General features: G+C 37.1%; 1 protein-coding gene across 1 annotated transcript in view; it reads right to left on the bottom strand.

Annotated features, from left to right (window-relative positions):
- Positions 1-7,318: 7,318 nt before the first annotated feature.
- Positions 7,319-26,686, bottom strand: part of LOC109097267 (interleukin-6 receptor subunit beta-like) — a 60,225-nt gene continuing 40,857 nt past the window's right edge. Inside the window, 15 exon segments of the mRNA XM_042764539.1 lie at positions 7,319-8,474; positions 13,809-13,871; positions 13,873-13,891; positions 14,954-15,047; positions 15,199-15,342; positions 15,414-15,563; positions 15,654-15,852; positions 15,968-16,010; positions 17,401-17,590; positions 18,270-18,486; positions 18,613-18,689; positions 19,261-19,420; positions 20,052-20,206; positions 20,297-20,469; positions 20,583-20,721. Of these exon segments, the coding sequence (XP_042620473.1) occupies positions 7,959-8,474; positions 13,809-13,871; positions 13,873-13,891; positions 14,954-15,047; positions 15,199-15,342; positions 15,414-15,563; positions 15,654-15,852; positions 15,968-16,010; positions 17,401-17,590; positions 18,270-18,486; positions 18,613-18,689; positions 19,261-19,420; positions 20,052-20,206; positions 20,297-20,469; positions 20,583-20,721 (2,339 nt within the window). The 3' untranslated portion in view covers positions 7,319-7,958.

The raw sequence follows: 26,686 nt of genomic DNA, 5'->3' as shown, positions 1-26,686 counted from the left end.
CTGGAGGGAAGGGAGACAGGGGCTCTGAAGACATACAATTTTGTTTAGTTCATTTGAATAATTTTTATTTCATTTCATCTGTTCCTTCTCCTCTACCCTAGACAGGAGAGTTCATAACAGCATAAATAGGTGACAGGTGCATCCACTCATTAGATTTTTGCTTCGGAGCCGAGGGGTTGTATGAAAAACTGTCTTCTGTGTCTGGGCATTCAGCACGCTGAAGACGCGTTGGTGTATGGTTCATGCCCACACTCTCCCTTGACAGACCCGCTCTGTCAGTCTCTTCTGGCAGTTGTTCCATCCCTACTCTAAGGTAGGACCTGCCTCAGAGACCCACATATGTAGTACTGCCCCCTGGGTCAGTCCATATCAATATTTCCATGTGTCACCTGCCTATGGTTAGGATGTTGTCTCCGTAGCGACCACTCTCCTTAAGGCTTGCTTCCCCATAGTTCTGCCAGTTTGATAGAACAACCTTCACTGAAGGTTGAAATCCATTCCAAAAACTTCAGCAACAATGTACTCACCGTCTGGGCCCCTTCGGTACCAAGGTCAGTGAATTTGCGCTGGGGCTTTGAGAAGGTTACGACCTTGGCGTAGCTTTTGTGGCACAACCACAGCTTGTCCACAATTGGAGAAACACAGGGTTGTGATGGTGTTCAGGTTGTGGTATTTTCCATGGACCCCATATGTCATTCGACAAAACTCGTAGTGACCGACAGATAGGGAATGTCTCGGTTACGTATGTAACCCTTGTTCCCTGATGGAGGGAACAGAGAAGTTATGTCCCCATGCCACAACCTTGAACTATTTGCTGTTGCCGGGACAGGTTATCGGCTCCTCAGCATAAAACCTAATGAGTGGATGCACCTGTCTCCTATTTATACCCGTATGCACGGGGAGTGGCTCAGGTATGCAAAATCCACTATCCAATTTTCATTGGCGTTTTCTCTTAAACTCAGAGATGATTGGCCTCCCAAGTGAGACCCCATATTTCGTTCGACATAACATCTTCGTTCCCTCCATCAGGGAACGAGGGTTACTTACATAACTGAGACGCTTATCAATGCTTGTTACAACATGGTTGTAATTCCTGAATGCTTTGGAATACAGACCTAAGGTCTATTTTTAAAGAAAACTTTTTTTAAACTTTTATGATAGATTTTCCATGCAGTTTTAAATGCTTCCTGTGAGCTAAACAAAGAATGTAGAAACAAAGTCAACTCATCTAAATATTCAGAACAAACACCCTTTCAACATGAAAAAGAAATAAGACCTACACTTCCACTACTTCTCCCCACAGCTTCTCAAATGTTTGTATCCCACAGGATACACTCTCAGAAAAAAAAGGGTACAAAAGTTGTCACTGGGGTGGTGGTACCTTTTCAAAAGGCACACCTTTGTACCTAAAGAGTCCATATTGGTACCTGACAGGTACATATTAGTTCCTAAAGTGTACATATTAGTACCTAAAAGACACAAAAGTGCACCTTTTGAAAAGGTACTGTCCCAGTGACAACCTTTGTACCTTTTTTTTATATCCAGATCACCTACTATTTCCACCCAGATTCTGCAGTGTGCATACGATGGACTTTTTGCAGTAATTACTTAGTCAAAAAAATATCTACTCAAGACAGTATGCCATTTCGGATGCAGACTATGTTTATTTCATACATTGAGCCTCTCCCAGCACCCACACTTGTGGTCTGTGCATTTGTCTACTTGCATGACGCATTTCCTGTATTTGGCCCGAGTGCTCAAGTGGGCTGAAGACTGTCCAAATACCCACACTTGAGGTCTTGGCCACTTGAGAGCGCACGCACACAACAGGAAGTAAATGCACAAGACTGTCCTATGTTGTAAAAAGGCCAAAGCGCAGTGCCCTTAACGCTATTCTAAATTCTCACTACAGAACGCTATTTGAGGCTAAGCGTATCCCATCATGCATTATGTTAATGCATGTATCATGAAGTATTGCACGTTTTATGGGTGAAAAGATGAGTTTGTGTATTTTGTACAACATTAACTTCTGCTTTTTATCGCTTACAAGCACCACAATTATTAAATGTGTCGTCTGTTATAGAGACTAGTGGACATTTAGAGGTTTATTTTTAAAATGCAAAGTACTGAAAATAAAAATTAAGTTCTGTAAACACTTGCATTTTTATAAAACTCTAAGTGTGTCCCATCAGGTAATGAAAAGTTCTATACACACTTGTGGTTTTCATGCTCACTTGGGACAAATACAGGAAATATGTCATGTAAGTAGACAAGTGGTCAAGTGCAAAGACCGCAAGTGTGGGTATTTGTAAAAGCCAAGACCTGCTTTCATGAACCAATGGGACCACTGATCTATATATATAAATATATATATATATATATATATATATATATATATATATATATATATATATATATATTTATGTAAACCATAAAGGCTGATTTATAGGCTATGCGTCTGTTTTCATTTATACTTCTGCGTTGTTGTCCACGTCGACGTGTAGTACACGTGCAAATTGCTAGTATGCAGTGTCCACGGCATGTTGCTGGTGTTACCTGCAGTACCACGACAAAAGCCAAAGAAGAAGCGGCTCGTCTGAATCATTATAGCCGTGACGGCGGCAAATACATTTCAAATCATTAAATCATTATTTAAAACTACAAAAGGAGACAACAACAGAACAGGAGAAGATATGGCATTCTTTCCATCTCCACAAGGACTTATCCCACGGCAGATCAACATTGTTTGTCGCAGACAACTACTGATGTATAATGCTATGTAGTATAATACATTTAAAGACACTTGTTCTTGCTTTGTTTTATTTTATATAAGAAGGTGTAACATTAAAATATATTGAATACATAAACACACAAAAAACTCAAGCACATACGGAGGGAAGGGTTGTAGCAGACCAATCAGAGCTCTTGCTGTCCGCATAGAATTAACACGCTGTTAGATTTTTGGAGAGGTGCACATCAGGCTACGGCGTAGGTTTGACGCAGAAGTATAAATTGGGCTTAAGGCTTCTAGTCAAGTCAAGTCACCTTTATTTATATAGCACTTTTAACAATACAGATTGTGTCAAAGCAACTGTACAGCATTAATTAGGAAAATAGTGTGTCAATAATGCAAAATGACAATACTAAACTATTTTTTTAGTTAAAAGCAGTTCATCATTGAATTCAGTGATGTCATCATCCAGCTCAGTTCAGTTTAAAAAGTATCTGTGATATTGCTGGAAATTAAGTGTCCCCAACTAAGCAAGCCAGAGGCGACAGCGGCAAGGAACCAAAACTCCATCGGCGACAGAATGGAGAAAAAAACAGGCTCAGTCGGGGGGTCAGCTCTGGCAGAACTGACGAAACCAGCAGTTCAATTCCAGGCTGCAGCAAAGTCACATTGTGCAGAGGACTCAACTGGTTCCTGTGGTCTTGTCCCGGTGGTCGTCTGAGACAAGGTCTTTACAGGGGATCTGTATCTGGGGCTCATCTAGTTGTTCTGGTCTCCGTTGACTTTCAGGGCTGTAGAGGTCCTCTCTAGGTGCTGATCCACCATCTGTTCTGGATACGTACTGGATTCGGGTGACTGCAGTGACCATCTGATCTGGATACAGACTGGATCTGGTGGCTACGATGACCTCGGAAAAAGAGAGAAACAGACTAATATTAGCATAGATGCCATTCTTCTAATGATGTAGCAAGTACATCGGGTGTTATGGGAAGTGTTCCCGGTTCCGGTTTACCTAATTAATGCAGCCTAAAAATCCTTTAACGGATTTGGATATTAGAAGCATATTAGTGTGTTATGTGTAAGCCAGGTTAAAGAGATGGGTCTTTAATCTAGATTTAAACTGGCAGAGTGTGTCTGCCTCTTGAACAATGTTAGGTAGGTTATTCCAGAGTTTTGGCGTTAAATAGGAAAAGGATCTGCCGCCCACAGTTGATTTTGATATTCTAGGTATTATCAAATTGCCAGAATTTTGAGAACACAGCGGATATAGAGGACTGTAATGTAACAAGAGCTCGTTCAAATACTGAGGTGCTAAACCATTTAGGGCTTTATAAGTAACAAGGAAGATTTTAAAATCTATACAATGATTAATAGGTAGCCAGAGCAGTGTTGACAGAACCGGCCTTATATGGTCATACTTCCTGGTTCTAGTAAGAACTCTAGCTGCTGCATTTTGGACTAGCTGGAGTTTTGTTCAAATAATAAAAGAATGTCACCCCGTCCCGTATACGGGACACCTACGTTTACTTCACTAAATCCGTATCTAATCATGACAAACTATATATCGTTGGAAAGGTCTAAGACTCCTAAATAGAATTTTTACCAATGTTTTTTTGTTAAAAATTATGTAGGAAAAGTAATAGATTAATTTATGACAAGAGTGCACCCTCAAAATCTACATCATAACAGGAGTTCTGACCTTGTCAAAAAAAAGTCTTCTTCGTTGCCTTTTTCTCTATCACACTTTAGAAATAATCAGAAATCAGAAATGATATATCAACTGAAAATGTAAAATCTCAAAATTCATCCTTTAAAACCTATTTTAAAAATCAGACATTGCATTACCACGAAAATGGTACATCAATATCATGTTATAAATGTTTTTGTTCATGAATTATAAAAATTTTAGTTTGGAAAGTGCACTTTCAAGTCTATGTTCAAAAATGTGAGTGACAGTTAAGGGGGTTAAGCGTGCAGAACAACCACCCAATAAAGCATTACAATAATCTAACCTTGAGGTCATTAACGCATGGATTAACATTTCTGCATTTGACATTGAGAGTATAGGTCATAATTTAGATATATTTTTGAGATGGAATTACAAATACTAGAAACGTGGCTTTCTAAAGAAAGATTGCTATCAAATAGCACACCTAGGTTCCTAACTGATAACGAAGAATTGACAGAGCAGCCATCAAGTCTTAGACAGTGTTCAAGGTTATTACATGCAGAGTTTTTAGGTCCTATAATTAACGCCTCTGTTTTTTCAGAATTTAGCAGTAAGAAATTACTCGTCATCCAGTTTTTTATATTGACTATGCTCTAGCAGTAAGAAATTACTCGTCATCCAGTTTTTTATATTGACTATGCACATCTCAGAATTAACGCCTCTGTTTTTTCAGAATTTAGCAGTAAGAAATGACTTGATATCTCCCAAGGGTAACATGTAAAGCGTGAAGAGTAACCGCCCTAGTACTGAGCCTTGAGGTACTCCATAATGCACTTGTGATCGATATGATGACTTTTCATTCACTGCTACGAATTGATGGTGGTCATATAAGTATGATTTGAACCATGCTAATGCATTTCCATTAATGCCAACAAAGTTATCTAGTCTATTCAAAAGAATGTTGTGGTCAATAGTGTCGAACGCAGCGCTAAGATCCAATAGCACGAATAGAGAAATACAACCACGATCAGATGATAAGAGCAGGTTATTTGTAACTCTAAGGAGAGCAGACTCAGTACTATGATACGGCCTAAATCCTGACTGGAAATCCTCACAGATACCATTTTTCTGTAAGAAGGAATATAATTGTGAGGATACTACCTTTTCTTTAGCGACTGTTTTCCTTAATCTTCCTTAAATTTTTATGATTGTGGGTATTTTTTTTTTTATTTTTAGATTGTTTTTTTTACATGGCACGTTGTTCTGAGGTTTTGGATATGCTAAGGCAGTGGTTATCAAACCTTTCCATGAAGTACCCCCAGCGCTGCACATTTTGTATGTCTCCCTGTATCTGACACACCCACTTCAGGTCTTGCAGTCTCCACTAATGAGCTGATGAGTTGAATCAGGTGTGATAGATGAGGAAGACATACAAATATGCAGGGCTGAGGGGTACTCCAGCACAGGTTTGAGAACCACCGTGCTAAGGAATTGGGATAAATCAGGAAGATTACTTACAAAGCAGTCTTTTGTGGTAGAAGTGATGGTTCTACCATACTTGTAACAAGGAGTAGAACTTACAGTTTAAGCTATATGAAGTTTGCACAAAACTAAATAATGATCTGAGATATCATCGTTTGGCTGCATAATTTCAACACAATCAACATCAATTCCATGTGACAGTATTAAATCTAGAGTATGATTTCGACAATGAGTAGGTCCTGAGACGTGTGTTGTCTAACCCCAATAGAGTTCAGAATGTCTTTATTTAACCTGGTATCAGTGAAACACACGTAAGTGATGCAATGATATAAATCACATAGAGATGAATACATGTAATAAGCAAAGGCGTGTCTACGTGGTGGCCAGGGGCCACCCCAGGTGACCCACCCCCCGCCCCCCTCCAGATGTCTTATAGACTTGTTTTTAGTAAATTTCTAACTGGATCTGGCAGTGGCGGATCCTGGCATGTGTAGCTGCCTAGGGCCGCTTTCTTCTCCTCTTTATACTTAATTTTAGGCGGTTTCTATAGCGTGATATTTGACAGATATCGAGAGCGCGTAATGTTACGTGATCCATGTAATGCGCGAGCACGAATCTCCACTCACAAGTGGATTTCCTTCACTCACACAAAACTGGACGTGTGCTTTTAAATATACATTATTCTTTTATGAATTGGCTCTGCTTTTGCTCAGAGATTACGTGTATGCTCAAACGTTCTTGCATCACTGAAGACTAGAAGTGCTTTTTTTTCTAAATCAGATGAGGAGTAGGCTTATCTCATTAAATGGAAGCAAGCTGATTATAGTCAGCCTTCTCTAGTTATTTATTTTATTAATAGCCTACCTATTTTAGTTAAGTGCTAAACTTATAAATATGCATTTATTCAATTGTTTTATTAAGTGCATTTGTATTTTGTGGTTTTTGTATATAGTTTTGCAATAAAAGCGTATTAACCAGGTTCCAGAAATAATCACTGAGGGGTGCTTCTAAAATTAGTGAGGGTGCTTTAGTCTTAATGCCCATTTTCACATCCCGTCTATTGCTTTGGTCATCATTGTGTCAATCACTGCTACTTCAAGAGTGAATCCCACATAAATATGCAGATGTCATTCCCGAAACTTTGCAACGTGTGTGTGGCTGAAAAACATAGTTCTACATTTTAAATGGATCATAGACTAGAAAGCTTGCAAAGAGTGCTCATTACCACTAAAAAAGCTGCCACTCTTTGTTTAGTGAGTGTATACACGATGTATTTTAACATACATCGTGCCGCAAACCATACCCCCCCCCCCCCCCCCCCCCCCCCCCCCCCCTTTTGAGCCAGTGCCCCAGACTGGCCACCCCATTTAAAATGCTCTAGACACGCCCCTGGTAATAAGGCATACAATGAAATATTTGCATTTCATAACTGACAATTCAATGTAGTGTTAGTTTTATCCTAGAGAAAAAGATCATGAGGAACATGAAAGCAAGGTTAACTCAAGCTAGGGTTGACATTCTGTTGCATATTGTTAAAAATATGAATATTCATAATACCATCATCAATAACACGTCAATAACATAATGGCGCAAATTGTTCATAGTTTTCTAAACAGCTCTGTGTCTATTTTGGAAGCAAGCTAAATTGAAGCCGTGTTCACTGGAAACGTTACAGCTGCACATTGACGAACCACAGACCAATCAGATGTGAGCTTGAGGCAAAAAATCAGCAGCACTAAAATGAAAAGGGAAATCCATTAGAAAATTATTTTACACAATGCTACAACTTACCATATATATGGTTCAAAACAACAGCAACATATTAAATCAGTTAGGCAAAAGGAAGGCACATGGCAGTGTGACATCTCAAAGTGCTGACAGCTTTTTAAAGGGAGCAGTCTAGTGTTACCATACATATCTGCGGAAGCTTGCAATCCCATTAAAATGCCAAATGAAAAGTTCAGCAAAGGCACATCAAGATTCTGTGAAAAGATGACACTAAATACAGTAGCTTAGGGCCATCTCCAAAGCACCTGCATCAGTTCAAATGTTTTACTGAGGTCAATAGTCGCTCTGCTACAGCATGTAACTTAAGGTGAAGGTGGGTGGATCCTCTGCGACAGGAGACGTCTCCTCCTGCACTGGACAGAAAGTAAGAGAGGCTCCATCGCATTCCTGACCGACGCCCAGCTCGAGTTCTCGGCCTCGTCTGAAGTACGAGCTCCTGGACTGGTCGCCGCTCTCGCTGAGATGCTCTAGATGTTCCTCACTGTCCAGAAGCGGCTGTGTGGACTCAGAGCGAGTGAAAACTGGAGGCTGATGGTTGGAAGTCTGGCCCTTGTAGGCACCTGCCACCACTGAGGAGTACTGCACGGTGCTGGCCGTGGTCTGGCCCGAGTCACCCGAGTCGCTGTCCGACACGCTGTGGTGGGGCGAGGACATGCAGGATGAGCCTCCGATGCCGCTGCTGTGCTCCTCAGAGTGATACTTGTTCTTCTTCAGTGGCAGCACGGTTTTGTCTTCCTCGCACAGACACTTGCCGTCAAAGGTGTCCACTTCCACCACGCTAACATCTTCTTTGGGCACATCAGTCTGTTGAGAGGGTCACATACTGTTAGCTTTGTGTGGCAGACCATAAGAACCTCCTAACAGACTGGAAATACAGTTTTGAGCAATATGCCATTATGTGGTCAGAATCGTGTTTTGTGTTGCAATATACACGAACATGTTACAATGAAAACTAGATAAAAATGTTCGCCAAGACAAACTTTAAGTTGGCTTGAGAAAGCCTGACCCGAAAGTTTGAAAAGTTTAGAAAATGTAGAAGTTTAGAAAGTTTGAAAAGTTAAGTTTGTTTGTTTGAATTGTTTGGTTTGTTTGGTTTGTTTAATAAAGTAATGTGATTATTGTTTTGATTGCTTTAATGTGAATTGAATGTCATTTGATTGATTAACAAAGTTACAAGCATGTTTCTAGCGTGATAAGCTAGTTTCTAGTATGTTGCTAGCATTATTAACAAGTTACTAGCATGTCGCTATCATGTTTCTAGCATGATTAGCAAGTGATTAGCATGTCTCTAACATGATTAGCAAGTTATTAGCATGTCTCTAGCATGTTACTAGCATTATAAGAATGTTACTAGCATGTCGCTAGCATGATTAACAAGTTACTAGCATGTCACTAGCATGTTTCTAGCATGATTATCATGTTACTAGCATGTTCCTAGCATGATTAGCAAGTTACTAACATGTCACTAGCATGATTAGCAAGTTACTAACATGTCACTAGCATGTTTCTAGCATTAATAGCATGTTGTTAGCATGTTCTAACATGATTAGCATGTTACTAGCATGTTACTAGCATGATTAAGATGTTACAAGCATGTCACTAGCATGTTTCTAACATGATTAGCAAATGACTAGCATGTCACTAGCATGTTTCTAGCATGATTAACATGTTACTAGCATTTCACTAACATGTTTCTAGCATGATTACCATGTTACTAGCATGTTTTAGCATGATCAGCATGTTACTAGCATGTTCTTAACATGATTAGCAAGTGACTAGCATGTCACTAGCATGTTTCTAGCATGATTAGCATGTTATTAGCATGTCACTAGCATGTTTCTAGCATGTTATTAGCATGTCACTAGCATGTCACTAATGTTTCTAGCATGATCAGCATGTTACTAGCATCTTTTAACCCTCTGGAGTCTAAGGGTATTTTTGGGGCCTGGAGAAGTTTTGTCATGCCATGACATTTGTGCTTTTTTCAGTTTCTTATAAATATCTAAATGGCTAAAGTCTAATCTCACTGTAATCAGCACAAACTGGGCTATAATAATGTGTGAGCAGCATGTATGTAGATGATTGTGTTTTTGAGGAAAAAAAAATGTTATGCGTGGTTAGTGAAAAACTAAAAATGTTAAATCACTTGAATAAGGCAATAAAACACATACAGAAAATTGGTTCCCAGGAATTTTGAGAACTGGAGCTTGTATCCTAGAATTTTTTTTTTTCTAAATGATGTGAAAATCATCTTGTTTACTCACTTACAGAAAACAATATATTGATTTAAATTTTCTAAGACACTTTTTGTTGGTAAAAGTCATATGCGAGTAGGCGTCAACTATCATGAATTCACACCTGAGAAGACAAAGGCCTGCATAATGAGCTGCATAATGAGCCATTCAGTCAGCTGTGTCACTGAGAGGGATGAGTTACAAGAAAGAATGTGAGGACAAAATAAATGTATATAATTTTATGTTTGTAGTTTATTTAGAATATATTTAATTATCCCACAACATAATTTAATATTCACTTGTGAGTGCAGTTAAACAGTTTATTAGGAACAATCAAAGCTGACGTTCAAACTGAATTTTTTGCATCATTACACCAGTCACACAATCCTTCAGAAATCCTTTTAACAATCTTATTTTCTACAAAAAAAAATAATTTTTTGTTATTATTATCATTATTATTATTATTATTATTATTATTAATAATGTTGAAAAGAGCTGATAATTTTTTTTTTTTTTTTTTTTTAGGGGGGATAAATTGAAAGAACAGCAATTGATTGTTACATTTGTTACAGTTACATTTATTGTTACATTTATATTATTTACATCAAGCTTTTGAATGGTATAGTAGTGTATATTGTTATTGAAACTTCATAATATTTCACTTGATTATACATTTAGTCAGGAATTATAGTTTGGAAAAAGTCTTTGGGAAAAAGTCTAACTAGTAAAATGTTTACACATTATGTGAATACTAATACAAGTATATAAATAAATAAAAAGAGACTTACTCATGTTTATGATCTCTGCTGAATAAAGTGCTTCATTCTTTTTTCTGAGGAAATCCAAATCTCAAATCCTCAACCACATTACATCTTTTTGGGGTGAATTATGTCTTATTCCTCTCATCGCGAAGCACACAGTAAAATAAAAAAAACTTGAAGAACAGTCCCGCTGCGTTGTCTTCTGTAAACAGTACCACCACAAGGTTGTGGGCGTATTCAAAAGCAGCGCGCTTCAGTGAAACATTTGAATCTCAATAGCGCGCTCGGCGCGGGGGCGTGGTCGCATTAGAAGATAATGAAGGGAGACGTGAAAAACGGACATCGCGTTGTTTTCATATGGATTACTTTATCACAGAATATTTGTTTTCAGCAGCACTTGTTTAGTTTAAAAGTAGACATGTCAGGCTTTCTATAGATATCTATCTCATGTCTCTTCGTTGAGTATTCACTGAGTTACAGTTCATTTTAATGACGCGTTTGTAACTGAAGATCAGCGCAGACAAAGACAGCACTCCTTGTTTGTTATCTTTATTTTATAAGTGCACAAAGTTTTGTTGTTATTCTATATACAAAAAAAAAGTAGACCCTTTACAGATTCGATTGATATATTGCTCTTATCTGTACGATCAATACTGAAAGTGTAATTTAAGTTCTTTTCGGGGTTATCAGGAGAAAATACCCCAAAATGCGTATACGCGTTAATCGACTCCAGAGGGTTAAACATGATTAGCATGTTACTAGCATGTCACTAGCATGTTTCTAGCATGATTACCATGTTACTAGCATGTTTTTGCATGATTAGCATTTTACTAGCATGTTCGTAGCATGATTAGCAAGTGACTAGCATGTCACTAGCATGTTTCTAGCATGATTAGCAAGTGACTAGCATGTCTCTAGCATGTTTCTAGCATGAATAGCATGTTACTAGCATGTCACTAGCATGTTGCTAGCACGATTAGCATGTTACTAGCATGTTCCTAGCATGATTAGCATGTTGCTAGCATGTTTTTAGCATGATTAACATGTCACTAGCATGTTTCTAGCATGATTAGCAAGTGACTAGCATATCACTAGCATTTTTCTAGCATTATTAGCATGTTACTAGCATTTTTATAGCATGATTAGCATGTTACTAGCATGTCACTAGCATGTTTCTAGCATGATTACCATGTTACTAGCATGTTTTTGCATGATTAGCATTTTACTAGCATGTTCGTAGCATGATTAGCAAGTGACTAGCATTTCACTAGCATGTTTTTAACATGATTCGCATGTTACTAGCATGTCACTAGCATGTTTCTAGCATGATTAGCATGTCACTAGCATGTTTCTAGCATGATTAGCATGTTACTAGCATGTTTTTAGCATGATTAGCATTTTACTAGCATATTCGTAGCATGATTAGCAAGTGACTAGCATGTCACTAGCATGTTTCTAGCATGATTAGCAAGTGACTAGCATGTCACTAGCATGTCACTAGCATGTTTCTAGCATGATTAGCAAGTGACTAGCATGTCACTAGCATGTTTCTAGCATGATTAACATTTTACTAGCATGTTTTTAACATGATTAGCATGTTACTAGCATGTCGCTAGCATGTTTATAGCATGATTAGCATGTCACTAGCATGTTTCTAGCATGATTAGCATGTTACTAGCATGTTTTTAGCATGATTAGCATTTTACTAGCATGTTCGTAGCATGATTAGCAAAGTGACTAGCATGTCACTAGCATGTTTCTAGCATGATTAGCAAGTGACTAGTATGTCTCTAGCATGTTTCTAGCATGATTAGCATGTTACCTGCATGTCACTAGCATGATTAGCATGTTGCTAGGATAGATAGATAGATAGATAGATAGATAGATAGATAGATAGATAGATAGATAGATAGATAGATAGATAGATAGATAGATAGATAGAAACAGATGATAGATAGATAGATAGATAGATAGATAGATAGATAGATAGATAGATAGATAGATAGATAGATAGATAGATAGATAGATAGATAGATAGATAGATAGATAGATAGATAGAAACAGTCAGATAGATAGATAGATAGATAGATAGATAGATTGATAGATTGATAGAAAGAAACAGTCAGATAGATAGATAGATAGATAGATAGATAGATAGATAGATAGATAGATAGATAGATAGATAGATAGATAGATAGATAGATAGATAGATAGATAGATAGATAGATAGATAGATAGATAGATAGAACAACAGATGATAGATAGATAGATAGATAGATAGATAGATAGATATATAGATAGATAGATAGAACGACAGATAGATAGATAGATAGATAGATAGATAGATAGATAGATTGATAGATGAGGCTGAATGAGTTTGAAGTCTATGGGATTTTTATGATTTTTCATTTTCATTTTTATGAAAACTGTAAGTCCAATCAGTCTTAAAAGATATGGCAACTAACTTCAGATCAGTCTGAAGATCTGGGCTGAGTTTGGAGTCTGTAGAGTTAAAGCTCTAGGAGGAGTAGCAGTTGAAAATTTTGGGGAAGAAGAAGAAGAAGAAGAAGAAGAAGAAGAAGTTTAAATAGGATTTCAGTAAGTTGGCTTTCTCAAGCCAACTTAATGAACATGTCCAGTTCATAACAAACAACAACATTTTTTTTTTCAATAATATTTTTCATTATTCAAATCTCATTTTCTTCAAGCAAAAAAAAAAATAAAAACAACAAAAAGAATTTTTAAATTGTAAAACACTTTGACACGGACATCTCTCTATATATACAATATATATATAAAACTGTTTTAGTGTTAATAAGAATGAAAGAATTTGATGATTCTGGTTCTGAATCCATTCTGGTTTCATTAATTTCATTACCGATTTTTAACGATTAATGATTTTGAGGAAAAAAGTATGAAAGTCAATTTTTATTGCATATACTGCCTTAAAGGGATAATTCACACAAACATAAACATTTTGTCATGATACGTATTAACAGGTAACTATATATACAGTACATTACAGAGAATTTGAGAGTTTCTATGTGCATAACTGCCACGACAACTTCATAATGAAACGGAATCTTTATGGACATGTTTTTGTGAGATTCATCCATGATTTTGATGCTTTGCAGCTCTCTGACCTTTATGGGGAAATCAGGTGACCAGTGGGCAATCGAGCTGTCAGACGGGTCTGGAACCTGCGGGCCACAACAGCTTCTTAATCCTGAACAGAGACCAGAAAATAAGGAGGTTAACACCACACAGCACCATTAACTGCTGTTATCATGTTATTCAATCTTCATAAAATATTCAGAACAGTTTCTCTTTCTGTATTAAATCAAGCAATGTCATAAAATTCATCATGATTTAAATGCACTTTTCATTTGGTGCAAGTTACTTTAAAGAGCATGTCATTAGTTTCACAATCCTTCTATATTTTGAATGATGAAAAGGAACTGTTAAGAAGTGACAAAAGTGCCATTAAAAGTATAATAAAATTAGTGTGCAGGACTCTAAAATATACATAATGTGCACATAGTGAAATTTAGTTACAGGACATCCACAGCAGGAATCAGTTATGTTTGGTATCATTGACATCATTTGACTTGCCATACTGAAATATACAAGAAAGAATGAGGATCAAAGGCTCGCCAGAGAAGATTATCAATAAATAATAACTAGCTTTATGGAGGTTTTGGTGCATTTTGAATGCCAAACAGCATCTGGTTATCATTCACGGTCATTACATATAAAAAAGCAACATGAAAATTTAGCTAAACTTCTCATTTGTGTTCCACAGAATTTTTTTTTTTTTTCGCCCTTCTGGGAGCTCGACAAATGTCAACTGCTGTTTTATGGAACAAAAGCTACATGAAGATATTTGTAAAATGTACAACATAACAGTCAGTAATAACAGAATGATAATTTTCCTTTTTATTAAGAAATGCTTAATTACTAACTCTCATTTAAACGGTTTCTTTCTATTGTTATTGATTGTATTGCGTAATATAAATGGCAATGATAAAATATTCTTTCTTGTTTTCAATTAGTGAAAAATTCAAATGAGTGGAAAAACGTGACTAGTTTTGAATTGATTACTTTCTAAATTGCGTACAATGTGCACAATGACACAGTTTACAAAGAATAGTTAGGCAATAAGCCACTATTAGCCAATCTTGTGTAAGTATTTCCAGACCATGGGCTCTCCAAAGTGAAATGAATTGCTGAATTAAAGTTGAATTCTTGCTTTGTGTTTCATTTTGAGTGGTGAAAAGCACTGACTCACACTTCTCTTTTCCGAAGGCATAACATTACAAAGACAGTCAGGAACAGGAAGCTGAGGCAAACCACCACTACAATCACCTCCACCTCTCCATCGCCTACAGTCAAGAGAACAAGCTCACATCAAAGCATCAGCACACGTCACATCCTTCAGTAGCTTATGCAGCTCCATGCATGTGACTGCTTCTTGTGAAAATTGCAATGCATCATCAAGCACTTCAGAAGAAAAGATGAGCACAAAAGACATACCGTATTTCATGGTTTTGAACGTACAATCCATGCCTTTTACAGAGCCTGCTACTGTTGACACCATGACGTTAACCACATAATCGGTTTCACTGGCCAGACCCATCAGCACATATGAATGGACATTAGGGCCCACCGTCACAGGTGCTAAACACATTCGACAAAGATCAGATTTCATCACACATTCCTCATGCATTTAACATATGCATTTAACATACATTCCCATTTCTTAGTGTTCCCGATGGCATAGAATATGGTGTAGTTGGTGATGAATCCATGCTGTATGTCCAGTGGAATCTCCTCCCAGGTCAGCTCAGCACTGTTCTTCTTGAATTTGTCTACTTTGACAGTTGGACCCCTTTCTGGAGCTAGATAAAAATATAACATCAATAACACAAGGCTGTTATACGAGAGTACTTCAGTGCATGAGAACACTGCATTAACTTTAAGATACATACTTCCTTGTTGAACGTAGGCTGGTCTGGTTACGGGACGTCCTGCTTGGAAGTGTGTCTTGTACTTGTAAATTGGATACACTGATATGTTGTACCGCTTTAATTTCTCCAAATCACCTTGGGAAGGGGGGAAAGACATTTGGTCACCTACATTGCTCCCAAAAAGATTGGTTTCACAGTGAAACTGCAGACATCCGCTGAGCTTTCACACCGACAGCACTTATGCTCTATAACAGACCTGTGGCTCTATCTCATTTCTGGCAGAATCTGCTTTGATAACAGTTATGAATTATTTGAAAATGTCATTTTTTTGGCACTGGGCCAATATTAGGAGTATATTCTAAAATCACATTTGTGACCCTGGACCATAAAACCATTCATAAGGGTTAATTTTTCCATAATTGAGATCTATACATCATCTAAAGTTGAATAAATAAGCTGTCCATTGATGTATGGTTTGTTATGATCAGACAATATTTGGCTGAGATACAACTATTTGAAAATCTGGAATCAGAGGGAGCAACAAAAATTAAAATATTGAGAAAATCATCTTTAAAGTTGTCCAAATGAATTCTTAGCAATGCATATTACTAATCAAAAATTAAGTTTTGATATATTTATGGTAGGAAATCTACAAAATATCTTCATGGAACATGGTCTTTACTTAATATCCTAATGATTTTTGGCATAAAAGAAAAATCAATAATTTTGACTCATACAATGTATTTTTGGCTATTGCTGCAAATATACCCCAGCGACTTAAGACTGCTTTTGTGCTCCAGAGTCACATATATATTTTTCAAATGTTGTACTTTAATTTTTAGCATTGAGCCAAGAACAGACTCAGCATCAAAACTTGCAGCGCTTCCTTTGCGAAAACAGTGCTTTTGACATCACGCTTGCAAAATAAAGATGCAATACTTATAGACGTATGAAACAGGTCTAATTCATACTAAACAAGTTGTTTACTGACTGACACTATTATATACAGCACAGTGTGGGGAAAGTTAATACTCACTAGCTACGTAATCACTAGCTACTAATCTTCAACAGTGTAATGAAACTACTGTTTACATAATAAATTATGTAAAATTGCGTAAATTATTCTTGAAGGGATAAAGTTACATTTATATATTATATACAGCACAGTGTGGGGAAAGTTAATACTCACTAGCTACGTAATCACTAGCTACTAATCTTCAACAGTGTAATGAAACTACTGTTTACATAATAAATTATGTAAAATTGCGTAAATTATTCTTGAAGGGATAAAGTTACATTTAACATTAGATGTTACATTTTTATGTTTTAGCCACTATTGTTTTTATATAGAATTGTTATATTGTCCATAATTACATCAGAAGTAACTATAATTAAAATACAGAAAAATTAAGAGTAATCCCTTACTTTACTCTTTCAAGGGAAAAGTCAATACATTACAGTAATTATTATTATTTAGTAATGCATTACACCCAACACTGATTTTTAATAGAACTTCTACAAACAAAATGTATTTTTTTTAAGACTGAATAGATGTTTAAATAAAATGGTCAAATTGAACAATTTTTGGACTGTAATACTGAACCAATAACTGTAATACACTTGGCTAAATTCAACATATTTACTATTGTTAACTTCATCCTGCAGATGCGCCACCAATAATCAGCAGATTAAAATAAATAAATATGTACAGATTCCATGTGGGTCAGCTTATTAGCCAGCAGATCTTCAGAAAATATAGAGTTGGTACCCCTTATTGTGTGTGTTGGTGACACTGCTAGAGACTCGCTGCCACTCCGTCTGAAGCTGGGGGATGTTCACCCACTCCAGCAGGTATTCAGAGAGATGTAAGCCATCACAAAGAGACGTGACAGCAGTCCACTCCACCTGCAGCTTTTCATCACGCACCGACCAGCTCATATTCTCCACACCAGGAGGCTCTACTCAATCACAAACACACCACACATTACACCTTTCACACTAAACATGCATTTGACAAATAATTTATTTCAACTCTCCTATTGTCCTAAAACTGCACCCATCTATAATCGTTGGGTCAAATTTGATGGGTCCCTTTTCCAGGTCAATTAAAATGATCTTATCATATCATTTTAGTTTCTCAGAGAACCTATCAATATGGCTGATTTTGCACATCACAACACAAAAATCTATTTTTGTGCACTTATAACTATCAGGTGAAGTACTCCAGGTGTTTTGGAAAGCGCTCAGTGGCTTTAGCCCCACTATACCTTATCATATACTACATAATGTGCAAGTAGCTGAATCTAAAAAAATCCTTAAAAATTACTGTAAAAAAACTGTAAAATTATATTTTGGGACCATATTTTATACATAGATTCACAAAAAAAGGAATTTAACAGCCACAAAATCTAGATTCTGTGAGCGCTTATTTTGAATGTCAATTTTATTTTATTTTATTTTATTTTAAAAAGCAGCTATCCATTTGTTTGGATGATATCACAAAGGCTGGTTCAAGTGCCAAAAATAAAAAGTGTTGCCTTTAGAGCATATTCTTCATCAAAAAAAGGGGGCACAGCTAATCTGAGGACAACAGAAGGGTTCAAACTTTATCAAAAAACACTGCAGTCTTTAACATACCTTGACCTGATCTTGGAATGAATAAAGTTGATTTAGGAGACGCTCCAACTGAATTGCTAGCAATTAGTTCAATACTGGCTGTTTTATTTGGTGGCAGCTCCATCGAATACATCTGGCTGATCTTATCTGTTGTTATATTGTAGCTTTTAAACATCACATCATCTTGAAAGATATTCAGGTAATATCCCTTTACTTTTCCATTCATTTTTACAGGAGCCTGTAACAGAAGACAATATGAAAACCTTTACTATTTAACTTGCAAACAGCAATTAAATAAGACACTACATAGATTAACACTATTACTGATATTTTAGCACATGTAAGGTGAAAAAAAGGAATTTACCTTCCATACTAAAGTGACATTTCTATTATTAGAACTGGGCTGGATGATTCTCCAAAGATCTGGTGCGCTTGCTGGCTCTGAGAAAATAAGATTCAATAACATCAGAATGCTGGGAAGTAATTAAGCAGTGATGCTACTAACTTAACTGTGCATTTCAGTAGCCTGACCATAGTTTTAACATCCCTGTTTTTTATGTCATGCTGTCCGCACACACTTCACTGTCAGGCAAGCCAAGAGGATAATCAAACTCACTCTCCTACATATTCTGTGATGGAAATTCTGATTAATTCTGATTCTATTCAGTCGGTCTCTCAAATGTAAAATCCAATTCATTTCTGAGTCGAGTAAAACCATATGTTCAGATTCCATCTCTGCATGCTTCATGAAACAGAGCCTGTTCTCTGTTGTCCTTAAAAAAGAAAACTCTTCAAAACAACACATCAAGTAATAGTAAAGATTTACTAGTAGTAGTGTTAGAGAAGCTAACTAGTTTTTTAAAGGGCAGCTTAACTATTTTAGTAAGCTAGTTTCAGAGTAGCTTCCCCAATACTGTTCTTAAGGGATATTTATTTTATAACCCAATTTTAGGATCCTTCCATCAACCTTTTTAGAGATTTTCAATCACTAGATGAATAATACATGTCATACTGGCTTCTGCGTTGTTTCCTGTGATGCTGGCGCTCCAGTCACTCCAGTAACCGCTGTAATTTTCCTCAATGCATCGCATCTGCACCACGTATGGAGTGTAAGGCTCCAGAGACTGCAGTCTGTACGACTCAATGTCCCCTCTGGTGAAGCTCTCGGGCACCTAAAAGATTCAAGAACACATGAGTAAACAGCGTTTTTTTTTTCTTTTTTGAGGTGAGGACTAAATTATATGCAAGATGAATATATTCCATTGTTTGAAATAAGAACCCGCTCCCAACTCCTTGAGCCATAATAGGGCTTTTCACACCTGAAATGTTTAACCCAGGGTCATTCTAAACCCTGGATAAACCCATGTTTAACACCATTCATGCTTCACACATTAATCTTCACGGGTCTCCATAAGCTTATGTTATTGCTTATGTTAACATATGAGGCACGTGTTTTCAGGTGTCAGTTGCTATGCATCTAGCGTTAACATTTTAACACTGCTTTGTTTCACACTTTACAAGTTTAGCACTGCAACACCACAAAAGCTAACCCCGCTTCTGAAGTACACGTGTGAAACACACCTGAGGTTAAAGACAGGGGTTCAGAACGATGATGAGCCAGGCTTAATCGCAGTGTGAAAAGCCCTTATGAAATGTTTTGGTAAGCAAATAAAATGTTGGATAGGTCAAACAAAATCCAATCACACCACGTTTTTCACTAACAATCATTATTAACAGTTCACAAAAATGTTTTCTTTTGTCCTGACCATTTTAAAATCTGAATTGCTTTTGGCTTTCCCATACCTCCACCCAAACATCGGATGCTGCTTTGCGGTATCTGATGGCATAAGAAAGCGTCAAAACATTCTTTTTAATGAGATGTTTCCAAGTAACCATGAGAGATGTGGAGATGTTCACTTCAGTGAGGACTTGGACATTCGATGGTGGATTTGGTTTCGCTACAAAACAAACACAAAAGCCAGTTGAAGTGATGCATTCACACAGAGTTTTAAATGCATCCTTTCCTAATTCAAAAGCTGAGATCATACCAAAATCCTTAGAATATTCTTCAAGTGCGTCTGACCGCTCTGACCCCAGAGCATTCTTCACTTCAACCCACACTGTCAAAAGCACATGATTTGGAAAATTCACCAGATTGACAACGCAGTATCTTGCAAGACGCTGGTTACAGTCAGCTTTATATGTTTGGGATGAAACATTTCTAAAAAAAAAGACAAAGAAAAGGAAGTAAATAACATTCTAGTCTTTCATTTTAAATCATTGGGCAGAAAATCACAAAGGTGCTATCAGTACTTATGCCACTTTAACACGTACACATAGACATAAACAGTGTAAGTTGTGTCGAGCAGCGGGTCTCGCGATCCTGGATCCCAACTACAGTTTAAGTTAGGGGAAATGACTTTGTCCTCTTGCACAGCAATGCATGACAGATTCTTTGGTTTCAGTGGAGGATCTGGAAGTCATAAACACAAAAACAATGGATGTATCAAGACATTTTCTTGAAGTTGAAGTGTTTCGGGTTTCAAAAAATGAGAACGTCTGAGAGATGCAAAGATATCCTGCCACTGCAGGACTGTTTTATCCTACAGGTTTATAAATCACTGCATCACAAACTGAAAGCTGTTATTATTAACCAAATGTTCTGAAGGCATACAAGCGCGGGAAAAAAGAAAATTCTCTGCTTGAAAATCTCAAATATGGTTTGACAAGCTGTCGTGCCAGATTTGACATCAGAAAACCAATACTGAAGAAGAATGCTTCATTTGAATAGCATTAATCAGTATCAAAACTAAGGCGGAGGCAAAGCTTAAAACAACTTAAATGTCAGTCTTTTCCAAACACAAATGTCTCTGAACACTTGCAATATCATACACTGGATATTCAGCAATATTTTGTGTTTTAGAGCAACAAATTGTCAAAAAATACATACAAAACTAAAACCCAGCTGGAGTGAGGAATTCAAGACTTTTAATTCTAAAGCAACACGTGTGATTTTGGCATGAAAACACTTACATCCTGGATAAAGTGTGATTCCATACATACACTTCTTGGCGGCACTGCAGCGCAGCCAACCGCTCATGTCACTGCTGGCGTTAACAGTAACACCAACAGCTGTTTGGTTTATTTTACGGTAAAACTGCTTTTCAATGCTGAGGTCTTTCAAATTCCATTCAATGTCATCTGAGGTATAACCAGAGCCTTCCAGGAGGTGACAAGTGGCGGTGAAGTTTTTTCCCACCTCAAGAGCAATGCTACTGTTGGAGTCTGGAAGAATTTTCACACAGCTTTCATTGGAGCCTGTGTGGACAAAACACTGCACTGAGTATCACAGCAATACAATACCAGTATAAGTGTTAACTGGGAGGAAATAGAGTGACGGACTGGGGACATGGCTTACCTATTGCATAGTGCAAAAGCATCAGTAAGAGGAAATGATGTGAAGTGTCCATTGTGACATAAAGGCAGGTAACTGAGAAAAGATGGAAATCGAAAGATATAATATAGATAGGGGTCATTTCTACTATGCCGTACATTTTCATTTTGTGTCATCTGGCAGACAGCGTCAGGGCTTTTTTCTTTAACTGCAGATCAAACTTGTGCATTTTTTGTATCCCCCTCATAGACAGTCACCTCAACAGAGGGGTGCCGCCAAAATCAAAGGTGCATTATTGAGGTTTTTGTCAAAAGGGAAGTTTTCTCGAGTCGTGTAGCACCAGTTTCAGATTTTTTCCCCAGCTTTTTTCTGCACAGACAGCCAAGTATTATTTAAAGCCAATCTTGCCAGCGGTACCCTTTAAGGCGAGGTGTTTGGAAGTTTAGACAAGCCTATCAGTTGGTTCGTGTTGATAAAATTACACAAATGAACATTTCATAACATGGTAAAAAAAATCAAATTAAACTTCAAGTCAGCACTCTCGCATAAGATAACCCTCACCGAGCAAAGCTCCTCATTTCCATCCTAATCCCAGCCTGTTAATTTTCCTGCCATTATGCAAATAATCCAAATAATTTAGAATGAAGGAGGAAGTTATTGAAAAACGTCCTTAAATTACAATGCAAGCATTTTTTTTAATGTTGAAAATTGTAAAACAAAAGTACATTTTAAGTGTTTACAGTTATTTTTTGAGGTAAAAGTATTTTATTTGTTTATATTAAAATACTACATTTTATTTTTATTTATGTATTTGTTTATTTTTATAAATACCATGAATTATCCATTTATAAATATCAATAGTTTTTGGAGAGACACAGCACAAAATTTTATAACCTGAACTTGACTTGTAATTAAAAGGGTAAAATGACCTGATATAGTTGATATCTTTTGATATTTGTACTTCATGGCATGCCAACCAAAAATATCAAAATTAATTTTAATTCAGAACCATATTTATTAACAAGCATGACTCTCATGTGCATGTACTGATTGTACCCCTTCATACAACAGTCCACATACAGTATTTGAGCCAATAATTTAATTATTTATTTATATTTTATATATAAATACACCTAAACATACAGTGCATTCAGAAAGTAAAACACTTGTCAATCTACACTCCATACCCCATAACGACAGAGCAAAAACAAAAGAGAGAGAGAGAGAAACATTCACATTAACATAAGTATTCAAACCCTAGGTGGTTTGGCTCAAAAATATTTTTTTGTTATGCTGGTTGAAAGTCTCTTCACATCCCCATAGCAATCAATAAGTTAAGTGCTCTAAATGTATTCTAATTAATTTTAATAAGTTAAGTGCTCTAAATGTATTCTAATGTATTCTAATAAGTTAAGTGCTCTAAATATTTTCTAATAAGTGCTCTAAGTGTATATCATCTGTGTATATCATCAGGCGTAGGACCATAAAATGTTCGTCCAGTCAACGACCCCCTCAAGCACGGAGGAGGCGTGGATTTGGAGAGTGATTTGCAGGCAGGGTGGGATCTTACGCTTTCAAAGTTAGCTTGCTATTGCGATCCTCTCCGAAATCACCCACCCTCCCTTTAACTCAGCGTTTACTTGAGGCACCTCTGCCAGCTTTCTGTGCGGGGGTTTGGGAGACTCGTTTAGGGCCACTTAGGGTCCCTGACCTGTTGGAAGGTGAACTGGTCTGAGGTCTTGAACACTCCCAAGGATATCCCTGTATTTAATCAGACCAGTGCCGCTGAAAAACACCCCAAACATGCTTCAACGCTGGGATGGTATTGTGTAGTTGATGCAGTGGTGCCTGGTTTCCACCAGACACGGCACTTGGAAATGAGGTTAATCAGACCAGAGAATCTAGTTTCTCATAGTCTGTGAGTCCTTTAGGTACGTCAACACTATAAATGCTATCTTACCCCAAGGGTCTAACTAAACCTCTAAAAACATTAATGTGGCCGTTAACAAATAGACACAAAACACTTTGATAATCAACATAACACAAAGTCATAGATAAATATTTTCCAGAGACACAAAATGATCTGTCAGCAAATAGATAATGGTCATAAATTTCCCCATAGTAGTTTTCAGATTTCAAAAGTACTACAGTTATCAGTCATATACAGTATTTTCTACTACAGATATCATTTGAAGCTTGAACCATTCTAGATTGGGGTTTTAATGAGAATGTGTGTGGCCTCCTCAAGCCTACAAAAATATATAACAATCTAGTATTTATAGTTTTCTTTCCATGATATTACAATAAATTTATATAATTGGCAAGGACACTTTCAATATATCTGTACAAGCTCCAGAACATAATTTATATAAGAACATTTATTCACTGCACGATAATTTTTTTTTGGTTTTGTTTTTCTATTAACTTCAGAGTGGCATCACATCATATGAGTTACTGTAAATTTGAACACTTCTAAAAAATCGCGGATGACCAAGTCGACATTATTTCCGGTGATATATGCACGGAAGCGCACACTCATCGGGAACGACCTGCGAGCGCGCTCACTATCACTGAAGACGATCGTGTGTTCTACAGATCGAAGCATTCAGAGCACGAGCGGAATCGAGACGAGCGAGGAACCGAAACTCCTCTCGTGATTGGTCGGCAGAGCTGTCAGTCATTTAAACAAGCCCCGTGAATCATAAGCCATCACTTTTCCCGTTAGTCATGAACCACTGCCCGAAAACCGTGTAGAATGATCTCACTGCAGCCAATAGTAGCTCGCGCTTCTCAGCGCATCTACATGAAGAACAAAACCAAAACAAGCGACATGTGTGAACGTTCTCTTCGAAGGGCGTTACTGATGTTGTACTTATGTTTGTAACAGTGTTGCGCAATTCAGTGAGTTTAACGAGCCTCACTGCGCTTCTGTTGACAAAGCCTCTTGCTCAGGATGTGTTACGACAAGCAGAAATATTTCCTAATAAACTGTTTGTGACAAATCTATTGAACTATGCTCTGAATCAGAGACCACAAAGTCAAAAAAAAAAAAAAAAAAAAAAAAATAGAAAGAGAAAGTTTTTAGACAGTTTCGGTTTAGGCGTAATGTTTTGTTCTTTTAAAAAAAATGAGGAAGAAACATCTAGGAACATCTAGGAACTCTAATAAAACTAAAAAGACTTCACTGGGATGCCAATAATAATGAATTTTGTCCTTTATAAGAGCAATTTCTGAGTAATATAAAACTGCTTTTTTTCTTTGTGAGACTAAATTAAATATGTAATGTATACCCAGATTAGACTTTACTAAACGAAATCACTGCGCTATTGCCTTTATTCAGGGGTCTGACATTCATTCATTACTTCTAAATATTAAAATAATTATCAATATAATTAATAATTTCTTCTGATGTATCTAAAGCTGCCATAAACACGCTATATTTACTTTAGTGAGTAAATATTGCCTAGACACCTACAAGTCATCTCTCTTTCATCTTCTATATTGCAGGGAATGTGAATATAAATCATATATTAAAAGAGTGCTGCTGTTTGCTTAAAACACATTTACACAGCAAGAGAAAACACTATATAAATAACTAATATATAAATTCAGAAATGAATTTATATAAGTCCACAACAAGCACATTTAGGTTTCTGTACGCTGTTTGTTGTTTGAAGGATCTCAATCAGCTCCAACATGTTAACTTCTGGTTTATTGGTGTGAATTTGGGGTGGGACTATCAGATAATACAGTGCTGAAATAACACTTTACAGCAGGGGTCTCCAACCCTGCTCCATATTTCAGCTCCGACCCCAATCAAACACACCTGAAGCAGTTAATCAAGGTGTTGATAATTACAGACAGGTGTGTTGGAGCAGGGTTGGAGACCCCTATATTACAGCCACTGTGTAGTTTTGTGTATTTTTGTGACGTTGGTGCCCACTACAGTTAAGTGAGTTTACTGGCTCACCGAACTTACACACTCCCAGAACAGATGTTTGATGGAAGCCTGTGAAAGACACAGAAGCCTTTCTCCTTATTATAAGTCAGTGTACCATCAGAATGATTGTGATACTGATATGGCAAGGTAAAAAAGAGAAACCCCAAAAGCCGGCTCGGTGCAGTTTGGACGCATATGGAGGTGGAAGTACAGCCAGACCTGCTCCTAAAGAGGATTTGGACTTCTTTACTCCCTGTGAGACCTGGTCAGGTGGTAAGGAAACTGTGGAGCACATGAAAGATGTGAACAATGCTCATGTTTAGAAAAAGTTCCAGTTTGGAGTGTATCATATTTGATTCTAATATATTATTTTATCATACAGGAACAGTGTGTTGTAACAAATTTTGTTTCAACTTCAATCATTTTCCCACCATTTTAATTATAAACAAAGCAAAACAGCAAATATGGAACAATCACATTCAACAAAGGATTACTACTTTCTTTCTCATTTGTGACAAATGCAGCCCTAAAACATATGCGATTTTGTGTAATCTTTGTGAATCTAACTGAGGCTCTGATAAAAAGAAGAGGAATTTGTGCAGGTGATAAAGTTTGAAGTTATGAACTGATGTAAAATTGAGCTTTGTCTAGACCAGAGGCATGTCTACGTGGTGGCCAGGGGTGGCACCGCCCCCCCCTGAAATTTGGCTGGCCACCCCAGGTGCCCCCCCACCAGATGTCTTGCGATAGACTTGTTTTTAGTAAATTTCTAACTGCATCTGGCAGTGGCAGATCCTGGCCATCCAGATGAGGAGTAGGCTTATCTCATTAAATGGAAGCAAGCTGATTATAGTCAGCCTTCTCTAGTTATTTATTTTATTAATAGCCTACTTATTTTAGTTAAGTGCTTAACTTATACACTCACCTAAAGGATTATTAGGAACACCTGTTCAATTTCTCATTAATGCAATTATCTAATCAACCAATCACATAGCAGTTGCTTCAATGCATTTAGGGGTGTGGTCCTGGTCAAGACAATCACCTGAACTCCAAACAGAATGTCAGAATGGGAAAGAAAGGTGAGTTAAGCAATTTAAGCATGGT

The sequence above is a fragment of the Cyprinus carpio genome, chromosome A10 (assembly GCF_018340385.1).
Source record: "Cyprinus carpio isolate SPL01 chromosome A10, ASM1834038v1, whole genome shotgun sequence".
In the NCBI taxonomy this organism is placed as follows: domain Eukaryota; kingdom Metazoa; phylum Chordata; class Actinopteri; order Cypriniformes; family Cyprinidae; genus Cyprinus; species Cyprinus carpio.
The sequence above is the reverse complement of the archived record's forward strand: the minus strand, read 5'-3'. Positions and strand labels throughout refer to the sequence as shown.